The sequence below is a fragment of the Procambarus clarkii genome, chromosome 71 (assembly GCF_040958095.1).
Source record: "Procambarus clarkii isolate CNS0578487 chromosome 71, FALCON_Pclarkii_2.0, whole genome shotgun sequence".
Taxonomy (NCBI): Eukaryota; Metazoa; Arthropoda; class Malacostraca; order Decapoda; family Cambaridae; genus Procambarus; species Procambarus clarkii.
The window spans coordinates 16,696,842-16,714,178 of record NC_091220.1 but is presented as its reverse complement, the minus strand read 5'-3'; the positions used below and the strand labels follow the sequence as shown (position 1 = coordinate 16,714,178).

Below are 17,337 nucleotides of genomic sequence, written 5' to 3'. Positions count from 1 at the left end.
CAATCCTTCCCGGACAGGATACGAACCTAGGTCAAATAAATCATTTGCGAATCGCGGGGCGAGTGTGTTACCACTGTGCCACGGGAATTGCATGGGATGTCTGTCTTTCTTTATTTTCTTCCTCCCCTCCTTCCAACCATCTCCCTCTACTTCTCATCCTTCCTCGTTATTCTTCATCCTTCCTCATCTGTCCTCATTCTTCTTCCCTTCTTGTTGTTCTTCCTCATCCCCCCTCCCTCTTACTCCTCCTCCTGTTACCCTCCTTCCCTCCTACTCCTCCTTCCCTCCTCCTCCTCCTCCCCTCCTCCTCCTCCCCTCCTCCTCCTCCCCTCCTCCTCCTCCCCTCCTCCTCCTCCTCCCCTCCTCCTCCTCCTCCCCCTCCTCCTCCTCCTCCTGTCACCCTCCTTCCCTCTTCTTCCTCCTCCTGTCACTCTCCTTCCCTCCTCTTCCTCCTCCTCTCACCCTCCCTCCCCTCCTCCTTTCCTCCTTTCCTCCCCTCCACCTTCCCTCCTCTTCTGTTGGCAGATGTTATCACTGATCAAAGTGACTGTGATAAGAGGGAGAGAGAGAGATGTAGTGGTGGAGGAAGCTGTAGCATGAGGGTAATGCTAGTGACAAAACAGCAGGGCTGGGTGAGTAACAATCTTTGTCATTGACTTAAGAGTTCAACAGAGTGGCATCTGTGTGAGATCGGTAGCTTCGTCTTCCCCACTAACTGACCTAATTGACCGCCTCTAGAGCCCACTTGGCATTAGCACCCTTCCGCTTTTACCTTCCCTTTAACCAACATTTTGGTTTGGTACAATGTGACTGGTTAATGAAATTATTTGTTTGTTAATCTTGATTATTCATCTAGATGCAAAGATGTATTCAGAAATCTTAACTGTTTGAGTGCTATTTTTTTCAGGCAGGTGACACCTGCCTCCCATGTGCGCAATTCTTAAAATACTTAAAGAAATGTATTTCTTGTTTTAAAATATTCAATATATGGACAATTTTGTTTTAACACAATTCCATTTAATTTTTTTGGATATACAGAATTTCATATTAAATATTGATTGTCATTTGAAGGTCTGAATATTTAGAAATGTTTCACATAATTTAAATTTTTATCTTATAGAATTAAAAAAAAAATCATAAATATTTTAGGAAACTTAAAAAAAAGTGTTGAATATAATGAAACACTGTTTGACTCCTCCAAAAAATGTGTAATTATTAGCATACATATTTTTATGAGCAGTGATTCCACTTGCTCAAAAATTTGCCCTAATTAATAACATTAAAGAATAAAAACAATTTTTATCTTTTTATTAGGTAATAACTCGGAAAAAGGTCAAATTTTGATAACTATACGCATTTATGATTAGTAACCCATTCTCAAATGATTCCATAGTGACGAAACGTCAATTCAGATGCATCATATTGATCTCGGAACACCCGGTGTACATCAGTTGACATTGGCTGTTGTTTAAAGATTAAGGAATATTTTTATTTGTTCCTTCAACTGACTTCTCAGTGTTTTTCTTTGTGCTAGGTAATTATATTGTAGGGTGAATACCTTAAGATATGGAGTTATCACGTTAGTGTATATGGTGAATACATTATATTGTAGGGTGAATACCTTAAGATATGAAGTTATCACATTAGTGTATATGGTGAATACATTATATTGTAGGGTGACAACCATAGGTATAGGGTGAATACATTTTGTTTTGCTTTTTCAATTTCCGTTACTTGTATGTAAGGTTTAAAGAGGGTAAGTAAAGGAAACTGTGAATTAGTGTGGTGATGGCACACCACACACACTCCCAAGTGATGGTGCAAGTTGCTCACTATTAACTCTTACAAATAATTGTATTTATATAGTTTACTGTGACTTCCTGCAGGTGGCACGGCTGGATGCTCTGTCGACTCGTTATAGAACTCAGTCTGAAGAACTTGAGAAAAGTGAAGAAGAGCTTAAGCTGGAGAAACGGAAATTGCAAAGAGAGGTAATTACCATAGCAGAGGTGTTTGCATGTCAAATTGTACCCTTGATGTAATGGTTGTAATGTTGTATGGATGTGGTAGATATTGATGCCCATTCTCAACATGTGTTGCAGTGTTGGATACATGTAGGTCTCGCTGCCTTCCAACACTTGTACACAATCAACACTTGAGTAAGTGCAGTACAGGGCTGCAACCCTGGCAGCCTAGGTTCAAATCCTTGACCATCATTAATTCAGTTCAGTGATCCATTTTCTCTTGTTTTTCTTGTATTTACTTTTAAGTTTATGTATTGAATTGGCTTCAACTACTGTTGTGTGTGTGTCTAGACTCACTTAAATTAATTATTCTTCTGCTCTTTGGTCCCACCTCCCAATCATCAATCAACAGGTGTACAAATTCTTGAGCCTACTGGGCTCTGTCATATCTACATATAAAACTGTGTATGGAGTTTGCCTCCAGCACATCACTGCCTAATGCATTCCATTTGCTAACTACTGTCACTGAAAATGTTTTTTCAAATGTCTCTGGCTTTTGAGTGCTCAGTTTCCACCTGTATTCCCTTGTGCGTGTACAACCTAGAACAGTCTGTCTTTATCTACCCTATCAATTCCCCTGAGAATCTTGTATTTGGTAATCATGTCTCCCCTAACTCTTCTGTCTTCCAACAACATAAGATTTAGTTCCCATTGTCTTTCCTTGTAGCTAATACCCCTCAGCTTGGGTACCAGTCTGGTGGCATACCTTTGAACCTTCTCCAATTTAGTCTTGTGCTTGATTAGATACGGTTTCCATGCTGGAGCTGCATACTCCAGGATTGGTCTGACATACGTAGTATACAGTGTTTCTATTTGATTCCTTACACAAGTTTCTAAAGACAGTTATTATGTTGGTCAACCTAGCATATGCCACTGATGTCTTCTTGATGTGGGCTTCAGGGGGCAGGTCCGGTGTAATACCAACCCCCAAGACTTACACTCTCTCTTAAGGTCAGATACAAGATACCCAAGTAGTACCTTATATCTGGCCTCCTGCTTCCTACACCAATCTTCATTACTTTCCATTTGCTCAAGTTAAACTCTTAGTAGCCATTTATTGGACCATTCCTTCAGTTTGTCCAGGTTTCCTTCTCATGCCGTCTTCCACTGACCTAATCCTTCTCATAATTTTAGCATCATCAGCAAACATCGAGAGGAATGAGTCTATACCCTCTGGAAGATCATTTATATATATCATAAACAGGATGAGTCCATGTACAGAACCATGTATTCACCTAGTTATATTCACCTAGTTGTATTTACCTAGTTGTATTTACCTTGTACTTGCAGTGGTTGAGCTCTGCTCTCTCGGCTTGCCTCTCAACTGTCAATCAATCAACTGTTACTAACTAACTAATTTTTCTTCTACTTCAAATTCACAAAATTTCATTATAGGCAACTTTATTGAAGTGGTGTGAAGTAAAAGGTTTGATTTTTTATGAATTCTAGTTATTCATTTTATTGTTTAATATACATCATACCGGTATTATAAATATTTTATTTAAAATACTTTTTTTTTCCAGTTAAGAGATGCCCAAAGTAGATTAGAAGAAGTGGAAACTACTAATAATCATCTTATAAAGAGGTTTGACAAGTTAAAAAATGCAAGATCTACTTTGCTAAAGGATTTATCTCAAGATCCAGCGTGAGGTGGTGACCAGGGTGGTGGTCTACTCCTCTGGAATGTTTCCCGCTGCCATCTTCAACTTGTAAGCCACAATATTTGGTCAGGGAGTTGATGTAACGGGTCCATTGTATAGGGTCTTGTGATATGAAAAGTGTGAAAGTGTTGCCAGTTTTTGCAAGCAGGAACTCGAGTATTAATAAGTACAGTTACGGTAATATGAAAATGTCATATGAAATTTCACATATTTGTGATGCAAAATTTTGCCTTTGACAATGGCAAAAGGGTATGTGAAGGGCATCACTTATAACATGGTGAATCCCTACATTGAATAATGGCATTATTACAAGTTGAAGGCTTTGCTGAACATCCCACAGCTACTACTTAACCACCTCATTCACTGTGATGCTTTTATTATTGAATATTTGTCGTTAGGCCATTTAGCAAATGAATGCCTCGGTGCCTCTAGCCCCTTACAGCCATTGAAATTATCATACCTCAGGTGATGCAGCTGCCCTTTCTGCAAACTTCTCAAGTGGAGACAAAGTCAACAAACGCTTGTTTTACCAGGGGTCAAGTTTTTATATAAATATTTCATGGTACAACTGTCCTAGTTTTCTCCACTTAAGCTGAAGCTTATTGCAAGCAGAACAAGGCCACAGCTGTTGCTGCTGCCAGCTGAACAATTAAGCCTCATTCATCAATGTTGGGTGCCACACTGTAAGTGCATGCCCCAGCTGATGTGCGATGTTGGGTGCCACACTGTAAGTGCATGCCCCAGCTGATGTGCGATGTTGGGTGCCACGCTGTAAGTGCATGCCCCAGCTGATGTGCAATGTTGGGTGCCACACTGTAAGTGCATGCCCCAGCTGATGTGCGATGTTGGGTGCCACACTGTAGTGCATGCCCCAGCTGATGTGCGATGTTGGGAGCCACACTGTAGTGCATGCCCCAGCTGATGTGCGATGTTGGGTGCCACACTGTAAGTGCATGCCCCAGCTGATGTGCGATGTTGGGAGCCACACTGTAAGTGCATGCCCCAGCTGATGTGCGATGTTGGGTGCCACACTGTAAGTGCATGCCCCAGCTGATGTGCGATGTTGGGAGCCACACTGTAAGTGCATGCCCCAGCTGATGTGCGATGTTGGGAGCCACACTGTAAGTGCATGCCCCAGCTGATGTGCGATGTTGGGTGCCACGCTGTAAGTGCATGCCCCAGCTGATGTGCGATGTTGGGTGCCACGCTGTAAGTGCATGCCCCAGCTGATGTGCGATGTTGGGTGCCACGCTGTAAGTGCATGCCCCAGCTGATGTGCGATGTTGGGTGCCACACTGTAAGTGCATGCCCCAGCTGATGTGCGATGTTGGGTGCCACACTGTAAGTGCATGCCCCAGCTGATGTGCGATGTTGGGTGCCACACTGTAAGTGCATGCCCCAGCTGATGTGCGATGTTGGGTGCCACACTGTAAGTGCATGCCCCAGCTGATGTGCGATGTTGGGTGCCACACTGTAAGTGCATGCCCCAGCTGATGTGCGATGTTGGGTGCCACACTGTAGTGCATGCCCCAGCTGATGTGCGATGTTGGGAGCCACACTGTAGTGCATGCCCCAGCTGATGTGCGATGTTGGGTGCCACACTGTAAGTGCATGCCCCAGCTGATGTGCGATGTTGGGTGCCACACTGTAAGTGCATGCCCCAGCTGATGTGCGATGTTGGGTGCCACACTGTAGTGCATGCCCCAGCTGATGTGCGATGTTGGGTGCCACACTGTAGTGCATGCCCCAGCTGATGTGCGATGTTGGGTGCCACACTGTAGTGCATGCCCCAGCTGATGTGCGATGTTGGGTGCCACACTGTAAGTGCATGCCCCAGCTGATGTGCGATGTTGGGTGCCACACTGTAGTGCATGCCCCAGCTGATGTGCGATGTTGGGTGCCACACTGTAGTGCATGCCCCAGCTGATGTGCGATGTTGGGTGCCACACTGTAAGTGCATGCCCCAGCTGATGTGCGATGTTGGGTGCCACACTGTAAGTGCATGCCCCAGCTGATGTGCGATGTTGGGAGCCACACTGTAAGTGCATGCCCCAGCTGATGTGCGATGTTGGGTGCCACGCTGTAAGTGCATGCCCCAGCTGATGTGCGATGTTGGGTGCCACGCTGTAAGTGCATGCCCCAGCTGATGTGCGATGTTGGGTGCCACACTGTAGTGCATGCCCCAGCTGATGTGCGATGTGAGGATCACTTTGATGATTTCTCTGGTAACTCATTCTGGCTAATTTTTTGAGTGTTTCTTAAACTCTAGTGACATCTCTTGAGCATCATTACGAATTTGCATATACTGTATGTCGTGTGTTAAATATAATATATATATATAATATATATATATATATATATATATATATATATATATATATATATATATATATATATATATATATATATATATATATATATATATATATATATATATATATAAATAAAAATTTCCAAGAACAAATTACTCTTATGATTCTAAACTTAATTCCCGTTTGATTTGTATTGCATTTTCCAAGACAGGTTTTGGGATGTTTTATGAATAGACTTATAGGTGTGTTAATTATGATTTAATATTTTGTTGTACTCCGAGTGCACCCTAATAACCCAGACAACATGTGTAATGGCCGTGTCTTCGCTTAATCCACAAATTTTCTTAACCGAAAGCTAGGATTTTTCGTTTGGCAAACTTTAGTTTTTTTTCTCAGTCGTTCATTTTGTTTTCCTGTGTGAATTGTTTTGATAGTGTTTGAAAGTGTCTTGAAATATGTGATCATCATTGAAATACTCCACATCAGTGGGGGTATAGCACTGTACTTTAGTGGGATATAGTACTGTGCATCAATTAGGTATAGTACTTGTCCTGATTTGTTCTCCCTGGTGAAGCACATCGAATGGTTATTAGTTATCAAGGTTCGTTAAAAGATACTTATTTATATTAGCGTCCAAGAATATCCTCTCTTGTTACTTTGTTATTGTTGTCTTTAGTGAAATATGTAACTATAAAGTGAGTGATAGTTGACAACATAAACCAGCTTTGGTTCTTTGACTTTGTGTATCAGCCAAATGCAGGCATCAACTTGATAATGTTGTTACCATGTGTATGTTTCAAGTGCATAGTCCTGCAGATAAAGCAGAGGAACACAGCAGACTGATGTCATCCCCTCTCTCTCCTTCACTTCCTTTGGAGGAACTTAAGCTGGGCTTGGCCAGCGGCCAGTACCTGAATCTGATTCAGTGAGTGCCCAAGTTAGTCTCGTTGAAGACTGTTGTGCTATAACAAAGCGCACAATCAAAACATATAAATACAATTAAAATTACTTATGCAATACTGTACATGTTTTCCTTGGGCAGTAAAGGGTTATTTCAGATCTCTCTCCACACTGCTCTGCAAATGAAAGCTTATACTATTTTAGACTTATTAGTATTTGGTTTCATTTTGAATGTTGACCTTGTTAAACGAATCTGTCGGTCTTCTTCTGTTTGCTGACGTATTTATTATATTAATCATTACTGTTATACTTATTTACTGTCATTTTCATTACTGTACTCATACTGTTGCTGTTGGTACTACTGCTACGGTATTACTACATTACTACTACTACTGCCACTGCTGCTACAGTAATACTACTACTACTTCTCTTCAAGCCAGTGTCCTCAGCATTATTTGGATAATGAATCAAGTTGAGCATGTGCAACCTAACAGTGATTGCATATTAAAATATCTACCCAATATGTATTCTTAAGCTGGGCTCTCATTTGGTTCTTTATACTTGGATGTTAATATATGCCTTGTACGATGTTGTTGAAAAGGTGTTTTACTGAAATAATTTTCATGGTTAATTTGATCAGGTAAAGCATTATGTTTTTCGTCCAGTGATGAAATCAGTACATACCAATCTTATTGTTGTATTGTGAAGAGCAGTGTGATTTGCGTGTTGGGGAGAGATTCTGCTACGAACATTTTACTGACATGTGAGAAACGGCAGATTTGTGTAGTTATTATGTATCCAAAATGGTTGTGGTTGGAGATAATTTAGCAGTGTTAGTGTGCTCTAGCCGCTTGTTACTTGAAGTGGTGTAGAGTGCTACACACCAAGCAAATAATTCATTACTTCCAGATATAAAACTGCAAATCCAGAAAATGGTGGTAGTGTTCATAGATCCATTGTCTTGCAGGAGTGCAGGATAATGGATATGGAAGCTGCATAGTGATAGTTTTTACAGGAACAGACAGTAATGTTAGGGGTCGGGCTGAAGGAGACGATGGTCGGTGGAAATATTTTGGTATGTGTAATCTTTATTAGGATTCTGAATTTTCATAATAAGGTCTCGTATAGTGGGGCAAATTTTGAAGTGAATATGTTTGGGATGTTTACAGCTTGCCCAGTATTGTTATTTATTATATTGTGATTACTGTTTCATAATAAAAAATATATTATTGGTGTATATATAATTTGACCTTGAGCAGCCGTGTTGGCTGTAGTATGGTATAGCATATGGGCAGTTGTCAATGGGTCGTGGTCCGTCTGAGTTGGAGCTGTGTAACGTATTTATTGCACATGAAAATTGTTAAAAGTATAGAAAGCCAATTGTTGAAGTCACATTATGAGGGATTATCTCCAAGAGTAAAATTAAGCTATCCAGGGATAAATGTTCTATTATTAAGGGTATACATTATCACATCTTTGATATTAGTAAACCTAGTTTTGTCTTCCAATTTTTATTATTTAATCTGTATTTTTTCAAATGGCAATTTTAGAATACAGTACATCATTAACTTACGGTACTTGTGGCCATGTAGTGGGCAGTTCTCAAACTGAAGCATAGTGTGTGGCATGAATAAAACAAAAATAACAGCATTAATATAGCCTGCTGAGACAGACTGAAATAAAATAGTTTCAAGTGGCAGTATCCATGACCAAAATGTGGCTTATAATGCCATGCAGCATGTAAGCTAATTTTCCCAAATGTGAGTTCGATTCAGTAGTTTGTTTCTGAGGCTCGGGAAAGGCTGACAATAAAGTTAATGTCTTCAACATGCCACAGCCAAGAAAGTTGCTGGCATAGAGCTTTCATGAATATTGTCTTTGCTGTGTACTTAATAATTTATGCAAGTAAGTCTGCATTACATCTTTGTGTGATATTTGCAAATTGATTCTGCAAAAAGTCTTTGTGTTACATGCAATGAAACTTAATTGTTGGAAAGAGTTGGTTATGTATTAGATGTGTTGACAGAGGAAGTTAACAATATGGGAAAGGGTTCTGATGTCATAACATTCAAGTTCAAGTTCAAGTATGTTTATTGAGACAAGAAAAATACATCTCAAAGGGATAGAGTAGCTTAGGGTATTTCTACCCCGCTCTCGGTCATAACGTTACTTGCTCTTGGGCTGGAAATGTTTATTTTTTAAATGTTAATTATTGTACTATATTGAAATTAAAATTTATTGGCAATCTTAACTGCAGGTGATGCTTTCCCTCATAGATGTTTACTATGAGAGAGAGAGAGGGGGTAAGCAATGAGCAAGTGCAAGGTATTTAATCTCTTGTAGAGATAGTACACCTCATGGAGTTACTCATTTCCCACAAGATGTCGGTCACCATCGGTAATGTGTGTCTACAAGGTTACATTCGCTAAACATCTAAGATACTTTGTAAAAGCTGTCAGGTTTTCTGATAATTTGTTCCAGAGCCATCATAAACATGTTAAACATTTTTAAGCAAAATATAATCTAGCTTCAACTGGCCTTGGTTAATGATGGGTGTCAACTCTTGATAGAAAATATCTAGCAATCATTTCTCTCTATCTGAAAATTTTTTGTAGTCCTAATCAAATATGAGTTCTGTCAAATCTTGTATGATGTTGTTAACACTGGAGAATTTGAGTGTGTTTACCTTGACTTGTCTTACGTCTTGTGTACCTTGATGACTCCTCACTGGCTTCTTAACCTGAGTTGTTGTGCCTTCATGCAACCTTTATTCCTTTACCATCTTGACTCCCACTTACTCTTAGTATAATTTGCGGGCCAATTTGTCTAATAACTCAACTGATAATGAATTGTTGAATAAATATTTATTTTTTAATTCATTTGTTTTATTTCTATTATTATTGTTATTGCTGCTTTTACCATGATAGGTGTGAAATGACTAAATAGATGTGAGTGGAGAATATTTGCAGTGTATCGGGTTTTAAATATGCATAATTATTTTGTATACAGTATATGTACATATGTATGTACTAGGTGTGTGTATGTAATATATATATATATATATATATATATATATATATATATATATATATATATATATATATATATATATATAATATGGTTTTATACACAAACACACAATGCGTATATACACAAATGTATACACACACACAAATACTGTATATACTGGAGAAGTATCGGATCTAAAAGCAGCAATTGATAAAGCACATTTAATCTCTTAATTTGTATAAGATATTAAACACAGGAAATGTTCTGTCAAGTACACTGTTGGGGGTTTACTTTCTGGGCCAGAAGTGTCGACTAGTTTAGCATGTTGAAATAACTTTGATTAACTACAAGAGGTGTGCCACAGTCAGTAGCAGTTGCCGCCAGTGCCTGCCTCTTGGCCTTAAAACACTAATGAAGCTTGTTGCATTACCTCTGACACCCACCTTTTTCAAGTATACAAGTGAGAATTGTACGTTGACACGTCGTAACTCGGCCAACTCGTTAATATTGATCCTGTTTACTGTGTGGGACTTGACTTCAGTAATTACCATAAATGGCTTTGTAAACATTGTATTATTTTTTTAAATGCTTCCAATATATTTGTTTGCAACCACTGTAAATACTAAACATGTGACACTACTTCAAGCAATTTTTTTTTTTTTTTTTTTTAAGCATTCATAAGGGGTGGGTGATTATTTTTAAATATAAACAGTTACCCTATGTTATAATTGAAATATATATAAATTACATGAAATTACTTACCGGCCAATGTAAATTTTGTGATACAGAGGCTCAATAAGGGGCCAATGCTTCATCCACACTAACTCAGAATGTGATGAAGTGTCAAGTACTTTATGGAGCTGTCCAAAGTAATTGTAAGGTGCTTTAAATTTGTGAATGATAAGTGTTCTGGCTTTGTATGTAGGTTGTTAATGACCTGATACAGTATTTGGCTTTGTGTATAAATATGTGAATGGCTTCACTGTACAGAGTTAAAGGTGTATATAATGCTCTTATTTCACCTTGTGTAAAGACAAAAATTAAATCAATACTGACTTTTTTGTAGAGTTTTGTTATCCTTTGTGTGTGACCTATGTATGTTACACACTCCTACTTCCATATGTTGTTAGCTATAAATGGTTGTGGGTAAGCTCTTAGGGTCAACCTCTGTGCAACAGTCCTCTGTGCATTCTTCTATATACTTATACTGGCGTAATGGTTTTTAAAATGATTTAACGACACATAAGATTCATTACATGTGACCCTAACTACTACCCTAATCATTGATCATCTCTTACACATGATGTTCACTACACAAAAACACGTTGGGAATTAGGGGGGGGGTTAATTTGCATAATGATTTTGGCTACATATGATCTTCATAAGATAAATTTGTCAATCTTCATCCAGTCTACTTTATTCCTTATCCACACTACCTCTTTGTGTCATTTTTTGCAGATGACAAAAATCAACATGAAAATTACTTCTGAAGTTTTGCAGTGTAGTGGACTGAGAGCTACAAGCCAATATAAATAACATTCAACTGGGCAATGGAAAATAACATTTGTTTAACAGGGATAAACGCCAGGTGCTTAAGTATGGAAAAAAATTAAGAATATAAATTAAATACAAGGTACAATACAATATGATCTACTCGTAGTAGGAAAGCAACATGTAAAGGCTCTGGGAATAGTGAAGTCTGATGACTTAACATTAGTGAGCATAGCCAAGCAAGTAGTGTCAGCCAGGAAAATGATAGGTATCCCATCATAATGCCCATACTATTTAATTCCTGCCTTGAGTACAGCTTGATACTCACCCTTTCAGAACGGGAGAAATTTCTGAAATAGAGGGAATACAGAGAACATATATGGCTTTCGTAGACATGATAAAGCACCTAAATTATTGGGACTGTCTCAAAACTCTCATAATGTATTCTCTGGAAAGGAGACGAGAGAGATCACATACGTGGAAAGCACTAAAAGGCCAGGTCCTAAATTTGCACAGTAAAATTACATATTGAAACAAACAAATGGCAGGAAATGCAGAAGAACCAGTGAAGAATAAAGTTGCCATAGGTACAGAGAATATTGTATGACCATCAGAGGTCCACGGCCGTTCAATATCCTCAGAAAGTATAAGACGTACTAGGCTATGTCACTTAATCTAACCTTGAGGATACTAGGCTGTCACTTAATCTAACCTTGAGGATACTAGGCTGTCACTCACCTATATGCGAGAAGTGATGGAGGTAAATTGTAAGTGCAAACAGTTAAAACATCGTGATTAATTAATTTATTTATATATACAAATGTTACATTCTTATACAGCCACTAGGACGCGTAGCGTTTCGGGCAAGTCCTTAATCCTATGGTCCCTGGAATACGATCCCCGCGAAGAATCGTTTAACTAACCAAGTATCCATTTTATTGTAGAGGTAAACAGAGGCTACAGTTAAGGATTTGCGCCCAGTAAATCCTTCCCGGCCAGGATACGAACCCAGGACAAAGCGCTGGCGAAACGCCAGATGAGCGTCTTACCACTACGCCACGGAGACAGCATAATGTGATAATGTATAACCATGAAAGAGAATGAAACAAGAAACTTTTCTCAGGGGAAGCAGGCAGATTGCGGAACAGGGAGGAAGAATTGGGTAGATGATCAAATGCGGCAAGAAGATTGGCGGGAAAGAGGGAAAGAATTCTAGTTAGACAGGGAGAGAGGAAGTCAGAGGGAGATATTAGGGTAGGCAATGACTCTGAGGGAAAGGGCTTTCAAGATGGGTAGGAAGGCAAAGTGTTCCAAGGGAGGTCGGGTTTCCCACGGAAGCAGGTTTTCTAAGAGGAGTAGGCCCTAAGGATGCAAGGAGACCCGAGGTGGTTGGGTGTGCTTGTGAGGCAGGATGCCCTGGAGAGGAACCAAACCCTAAAGGAGACACGCAAGAAACCTCAGACTCCTAGGGAGGCAGGGAGTTTCTAAGACGTAGGGAGTAACTTGGGAGTTCGTGAGACCGGGAACCATAGAGTACCAGGAGTACAACGGAAGCATGAAGTACAAAGGAGCCACGGAATCCCAGGAGGTACAAGGGAGGCTTGAAGTACCAGACTGTACAAGAGCGACAAGGAGTACCAGAGTACAAGGGGGGACAAGGAGTACCAAGGAGTACCAGGGGGAGAATAGGAGTGAGAGTGAGGGGACAGCGGGGGAGGAGTGGAAGTAAGGCAGTGTAGCTGTGGCCGCGGTGGGAGTAGGGTGTGCCGCCGCCGCGCTCTCCACCATCACCATCACTACCACCATCACCCTGCATCAGGGGGGAACTACTTTACTACACGCGACCTAACCACACTTCACAAGCAAGGTAATTACCTATCTAACTGCTCAGTAAACCAAGGTTAGATATTCTGGTTATACGCGAAAGACAAGTGATGGTGTGGGTAGTTGTGGTGGAGGTAGTTAGTGGTGGTGGAGGTTGTTAGTGGTGGTGTAGGTAGTTGTGGTGAAGGTTGTTAGTGGTGGTGTAGGTAGATGTGGTGAAGGTTGTTAGTGGTGGTGTAGGTAGTTGTGGTGAAGGTTGTTAGTGGTGGTGAAGGTAGTTGTGGTGAAGGTTGTTAGTGGTGGTGTAGGTAGTTGTGGTGAAGGTTGTTAGTGGTGGTGGAGGTAGTTGTGGTGAAGGTTGTTAGTGGTGGTGTAGGTAGTTGTGGTGAAGGTTGTTAGTGGTGGTGTAGGTAGTTGTGGTGGAGGTTGTTAGTGGTGGTGTAGGTAGTTGTGGTGGAGGTTGTTAGTGGTGGTGTAGGTAGTTGTGGTGGAGGTTGTTAGTGGTGGTGTAGGTAGTTGTGGTGGAGGTTGTTAGTGGTGGTGTAGGTAGTTGTGGTGAAGGTTGTTAGTGGTGGTGTAGGTAGTTGTGGTGGAGGTTGTTAGTGGTGGTGTAGGTAGTTGTGGTGAAGGTTGTTAGTGGTGGTGTAGGTAGTTGTGGTGAAGGTTGTTAGTGGTGGTGCAGGTAGTTGTGGTGGAGGTTGTTAGTGGTGGTGTAGGTAGTTGTGGTGAAGGTTGTTAGTGGTGGTGTAGGTAGTTGTGGTGAAGGTTGTTAGTGGTGGTGTAGGTAGTTGTGGTGGAGGTTGTTAGTGGTGGTGTAGGTAGTTGTGGTGGAGGTTGTTTGTGGTGTGTGTGTGTGTGCGTGCGTGCGTGCGTGCGTACGAGAGTTCACGTGACAATAACAAACAGTCGTATAATGACTATTTGTACATTAGTATAATTATTAATTTCTGCCCAGCGGTGACCTTTGCGTCGTGGCTGACAAAGGTCAGAACAGTAAAGTAATCCCAATAATGCTGTGACGACACTGAAAATATGAGCGGACCTTACATGGGTGGGGGGAGGAGAGGGAGGGGTGGGGGGGGGCGGTTGGGGTTATGTGGGAGGGGAAGGGATAGAGAGGATGAGATGGGTAAGGTGGGGAGGTATGTGAGGGGGGTGGGTGGGTAGGGTGGATTGATACGGGATGTGAGGGAGAGTTAGGAGGAAGGAAGGTAGGTAATAAAGGAGGTGTGAGGGAGTTAGGGTTGGTAAGACTGAATCAGCCTTTAAAAAGAGAATGCCAGTGAATCCCCTAAAGGCAGGTTCCTCCTCCCTGGCTGCGACCTGCAACATAGCCATGTGTCTCGCCCCAGTCACATGTTTATATAATGATGCGGGCCGGAGTCTGCTATAAGGGTTATTCTCTTTTTCTACTGGTATATTCCTAGCATAATGGCTTGGTCATATTTTTTGTTTAAGCTAATTGTGCTATTACGGAGATTTGGGGAAAATGTTAGGCTTTGTAACTAAAATTTTTATATATGGACGATTTGTTTTCATGGTGAAGCAAAGATGAAAGGCTTGATCCTGGCCTTTAACCTCGAATCTAGGTCATGTGCTCTCTCTCTCTCTCTCTCCTTGATATTTATACAATGTATACCCATACACTAATTATCTAGTGTCACAGCGGTTAAATTTTAAAAATGTATATCTGAAAAGGACTAGGCTTCTGCAAGTAATTAGAATGTGACAAGCAACATCCGTAGAGTTGACAGGTGGGCCACGCTCATCACTGCTACCTTATTCACTCTTGTGTTGATGATATCCTCATAACGAACCCAGAGTCTGTCAGTGTAGACTACTGATCACATGCCTCTGTATGACTAACCATCCTGTGTGATGGGGATTTTTTAGCATCACGTAGCTAGCTTTTTGACACTGTACTCCTCTTCATATAGTCTAGGGCAGCTGCACAAATACCGATGTACCTAACGTATTAATAAAAAAATCGGTGGTGGTGACTCGGGTTATCATTCCCAGGTGGAGCTGCCAGCGTGCAGGAAGTTAGTGTGGTGATCACATTATGAGTTAGTGAGGGGTGTAGGTGCTGCCAGGTGTGTGCTGCTGCCAGGTGTGTGCTGCTGTCAGGCGTGTGCTGCTGCCAGGCGTGTGCCATCTTCCCTGGGGTGAAGCCTCGCCTATATTAACACATCTATTATTGTTGTTATTAGTATTATTATTACCATACTTTTTATTATTATTAATGCTTTTGTTATTATTATTGATACTACTACTACTACTACTACTAATAATAATAATAATAGGGTAGTAGGCATCCTTCAGTCTCGGGAGACTATGGAGTTGCGCCCTAGTTGTCAATCCTGGTGCAGCGTCTGGTGTGACTGATGAGGCCAATCCGAGAGTGGCAGTCCATCCCACACCGAGCACAAACGAAGTCCGATTCTGGTCTGTCTTCCTGGTTACCGGCTTTCCTTCTCTGTCTCTTTGCCTCCGATTCCTTGGCAAGTGACTCCTCGAACTTGGAGAGACCTCGTTGAACAGACTGCCTCCAGGCAGTCTGTTCATTATTATAATAATAATAATAATAATAATAATAATAATAATAATAGTGACAATAATACGTATATAATAATATTACTATTATTACACACAATGTAATTTTTTGCTTTCCTGAGCACTAAAGTGTTATTTACTAATAGGTATGCTTAAAAAAATATAGAAAATGGCTGTTATTCCCAGGAGAGTCATAGTTGGAAATTGAAGTCTTTCCAACGAAAAAAATGAGTGAATTTGCATATTTTCGTTCGCAGTCAGAAAAACAACATATGGATAAAAATGAACATGTATTTGCACTAAAGTTATAAGAATATGAGCACAGAAGATTTAGGAGAAGTTTGTCAAGATTTACGATTATACTGTAAAGTATTATCTCGAGTCACCCCAAATGTTGTGTCTCATCATGTGCTCAATATGTTGTCCTTGTTAATGGTGTTCAAAGTCCAGTATATCCTGGTGGAAGGGCGTACTGTTACTGAACTGGTCGGTACAACCACGACCTCACTTCTTGCATCTCTCCGTTCGATCCTCGACGGTCCAAGTGGTTGGGCACCATTTCTTTCCTCTTTTGTATCTTAGCACCTTGTCCTCATATCCCTTACAAGTTCTCTATAGGAAAATTGGCTTAGCGCTTTCTCGCCCTTCTCCTCCCATGTTCTTGAATTGATCACAATGACCATGAAAGATGTGATGGACGTTGAGGTAACTCCTGCAGCCCATTGTGCCATAGTTCTTCACCAGACTCTCAACCAACTCCACACACTTTTAGGCCTTGTGTTTGCCAAGGAAGCTCTGGACCACTGAGACAAACCTGTTTTAAGTACCTTTCTCCTTCCTTGTGAGCTTTGTGGAAATTACTTGCACTTCAGGATCTTTATCTGTGGTCGAACAAAGACACTGACTTTGTCACAGGTGGCCAAGGAAGACGCCTTGAAGGTACTTGAAGGCTACAGACTCCTAATGAAGAGCTGCGACATATTTTTTCACAGCTCAATATGATGTGCCGTGGACGTCTGAGCACTCAGCCCCTGCCGGGGGTCTACAAGTGTCTCCCACTCGACGTAGTTCTCCGCACGCAGAACTCGGGCCGCTGTGGCCAGTCCCGCCAGACTCCCAGCGGGCCTTGGTGTACCTGCTGTCCCAAAGGCTGCACCAGCTGGGAAACTTGGTAACACCGCATTGGACACCTATCACGAGCGTGATAGGTGTCCAAGTATGACCTCCCAGACATACTCATCATACACAAGGCGTCCAGCAAAGTTTTCATGCTGTTGTAATCCTTTGTGAGGTGCACATAGTGAGCCAGGGAAGAGAGGGATACCACCCCAGGTGGTGGTAGTGGTGGTCCTGTTATGGAGCAACATGACTCCTGAGGCTTCTGGCTGCGCTGGCACGGCAGCCCGGCCTCTCTAATTGTCACGTCATAAAATATATACTAAATCGCCCGAACCTAACCTAGCAGAGGACCCACGAACACAAAACTTAGCAGCCCGTCGATTTAGCGAGCTGCCCTAATTTATAGTATATCATATTTTGACGTTGGAAATTTTTACGTTAATA

The 17,337-nt window shown here is 41.1% G+C and overlaps 1 protein-coding gene across 7 annotated transcripts in view; it reads left to right on the top strand.

Annotated features, from left to right (window-relative positions):
* Positions 1 to 10,965, top strand: part of LOC123745541 (myosin-2 heavy chain) — a 79,804-nt gene extending 68,839 nt beyond the window's left edge. For 5 of the 7 annotated variants that reach the window (XM_069312119.1, XM_045726155.2, XM_069312120.1 and 2 more), the window contains 3 exons: positions 1,887 to 1,991; positions 3,548 to 5,639; positions 5,860 to 10,965. In XM_069312119.1, coding sequence (XP_069168220.1) covers positions 1,887 to 1,991; positions 3,548 to 3,673 — 231 coding nt within the window. In that variant the 3' untranslated portion in view covers positions 3,674 to 5,639; positions 5,860 to 10,965. Of the gene's footprint in view, positions 1 to 1,886; positions 1,992 to 3,547; positions 5,684 to 5,816 lie in introns of all 7 variants that reach the window. The other 2 variants (XM_069312118.1, XM_069312117.1) reach the window with 2 other exon arrangements.
* The last annotated feature ends 6,372 nt before the right edge of the window (positions 10,966 to 17,337 follow it).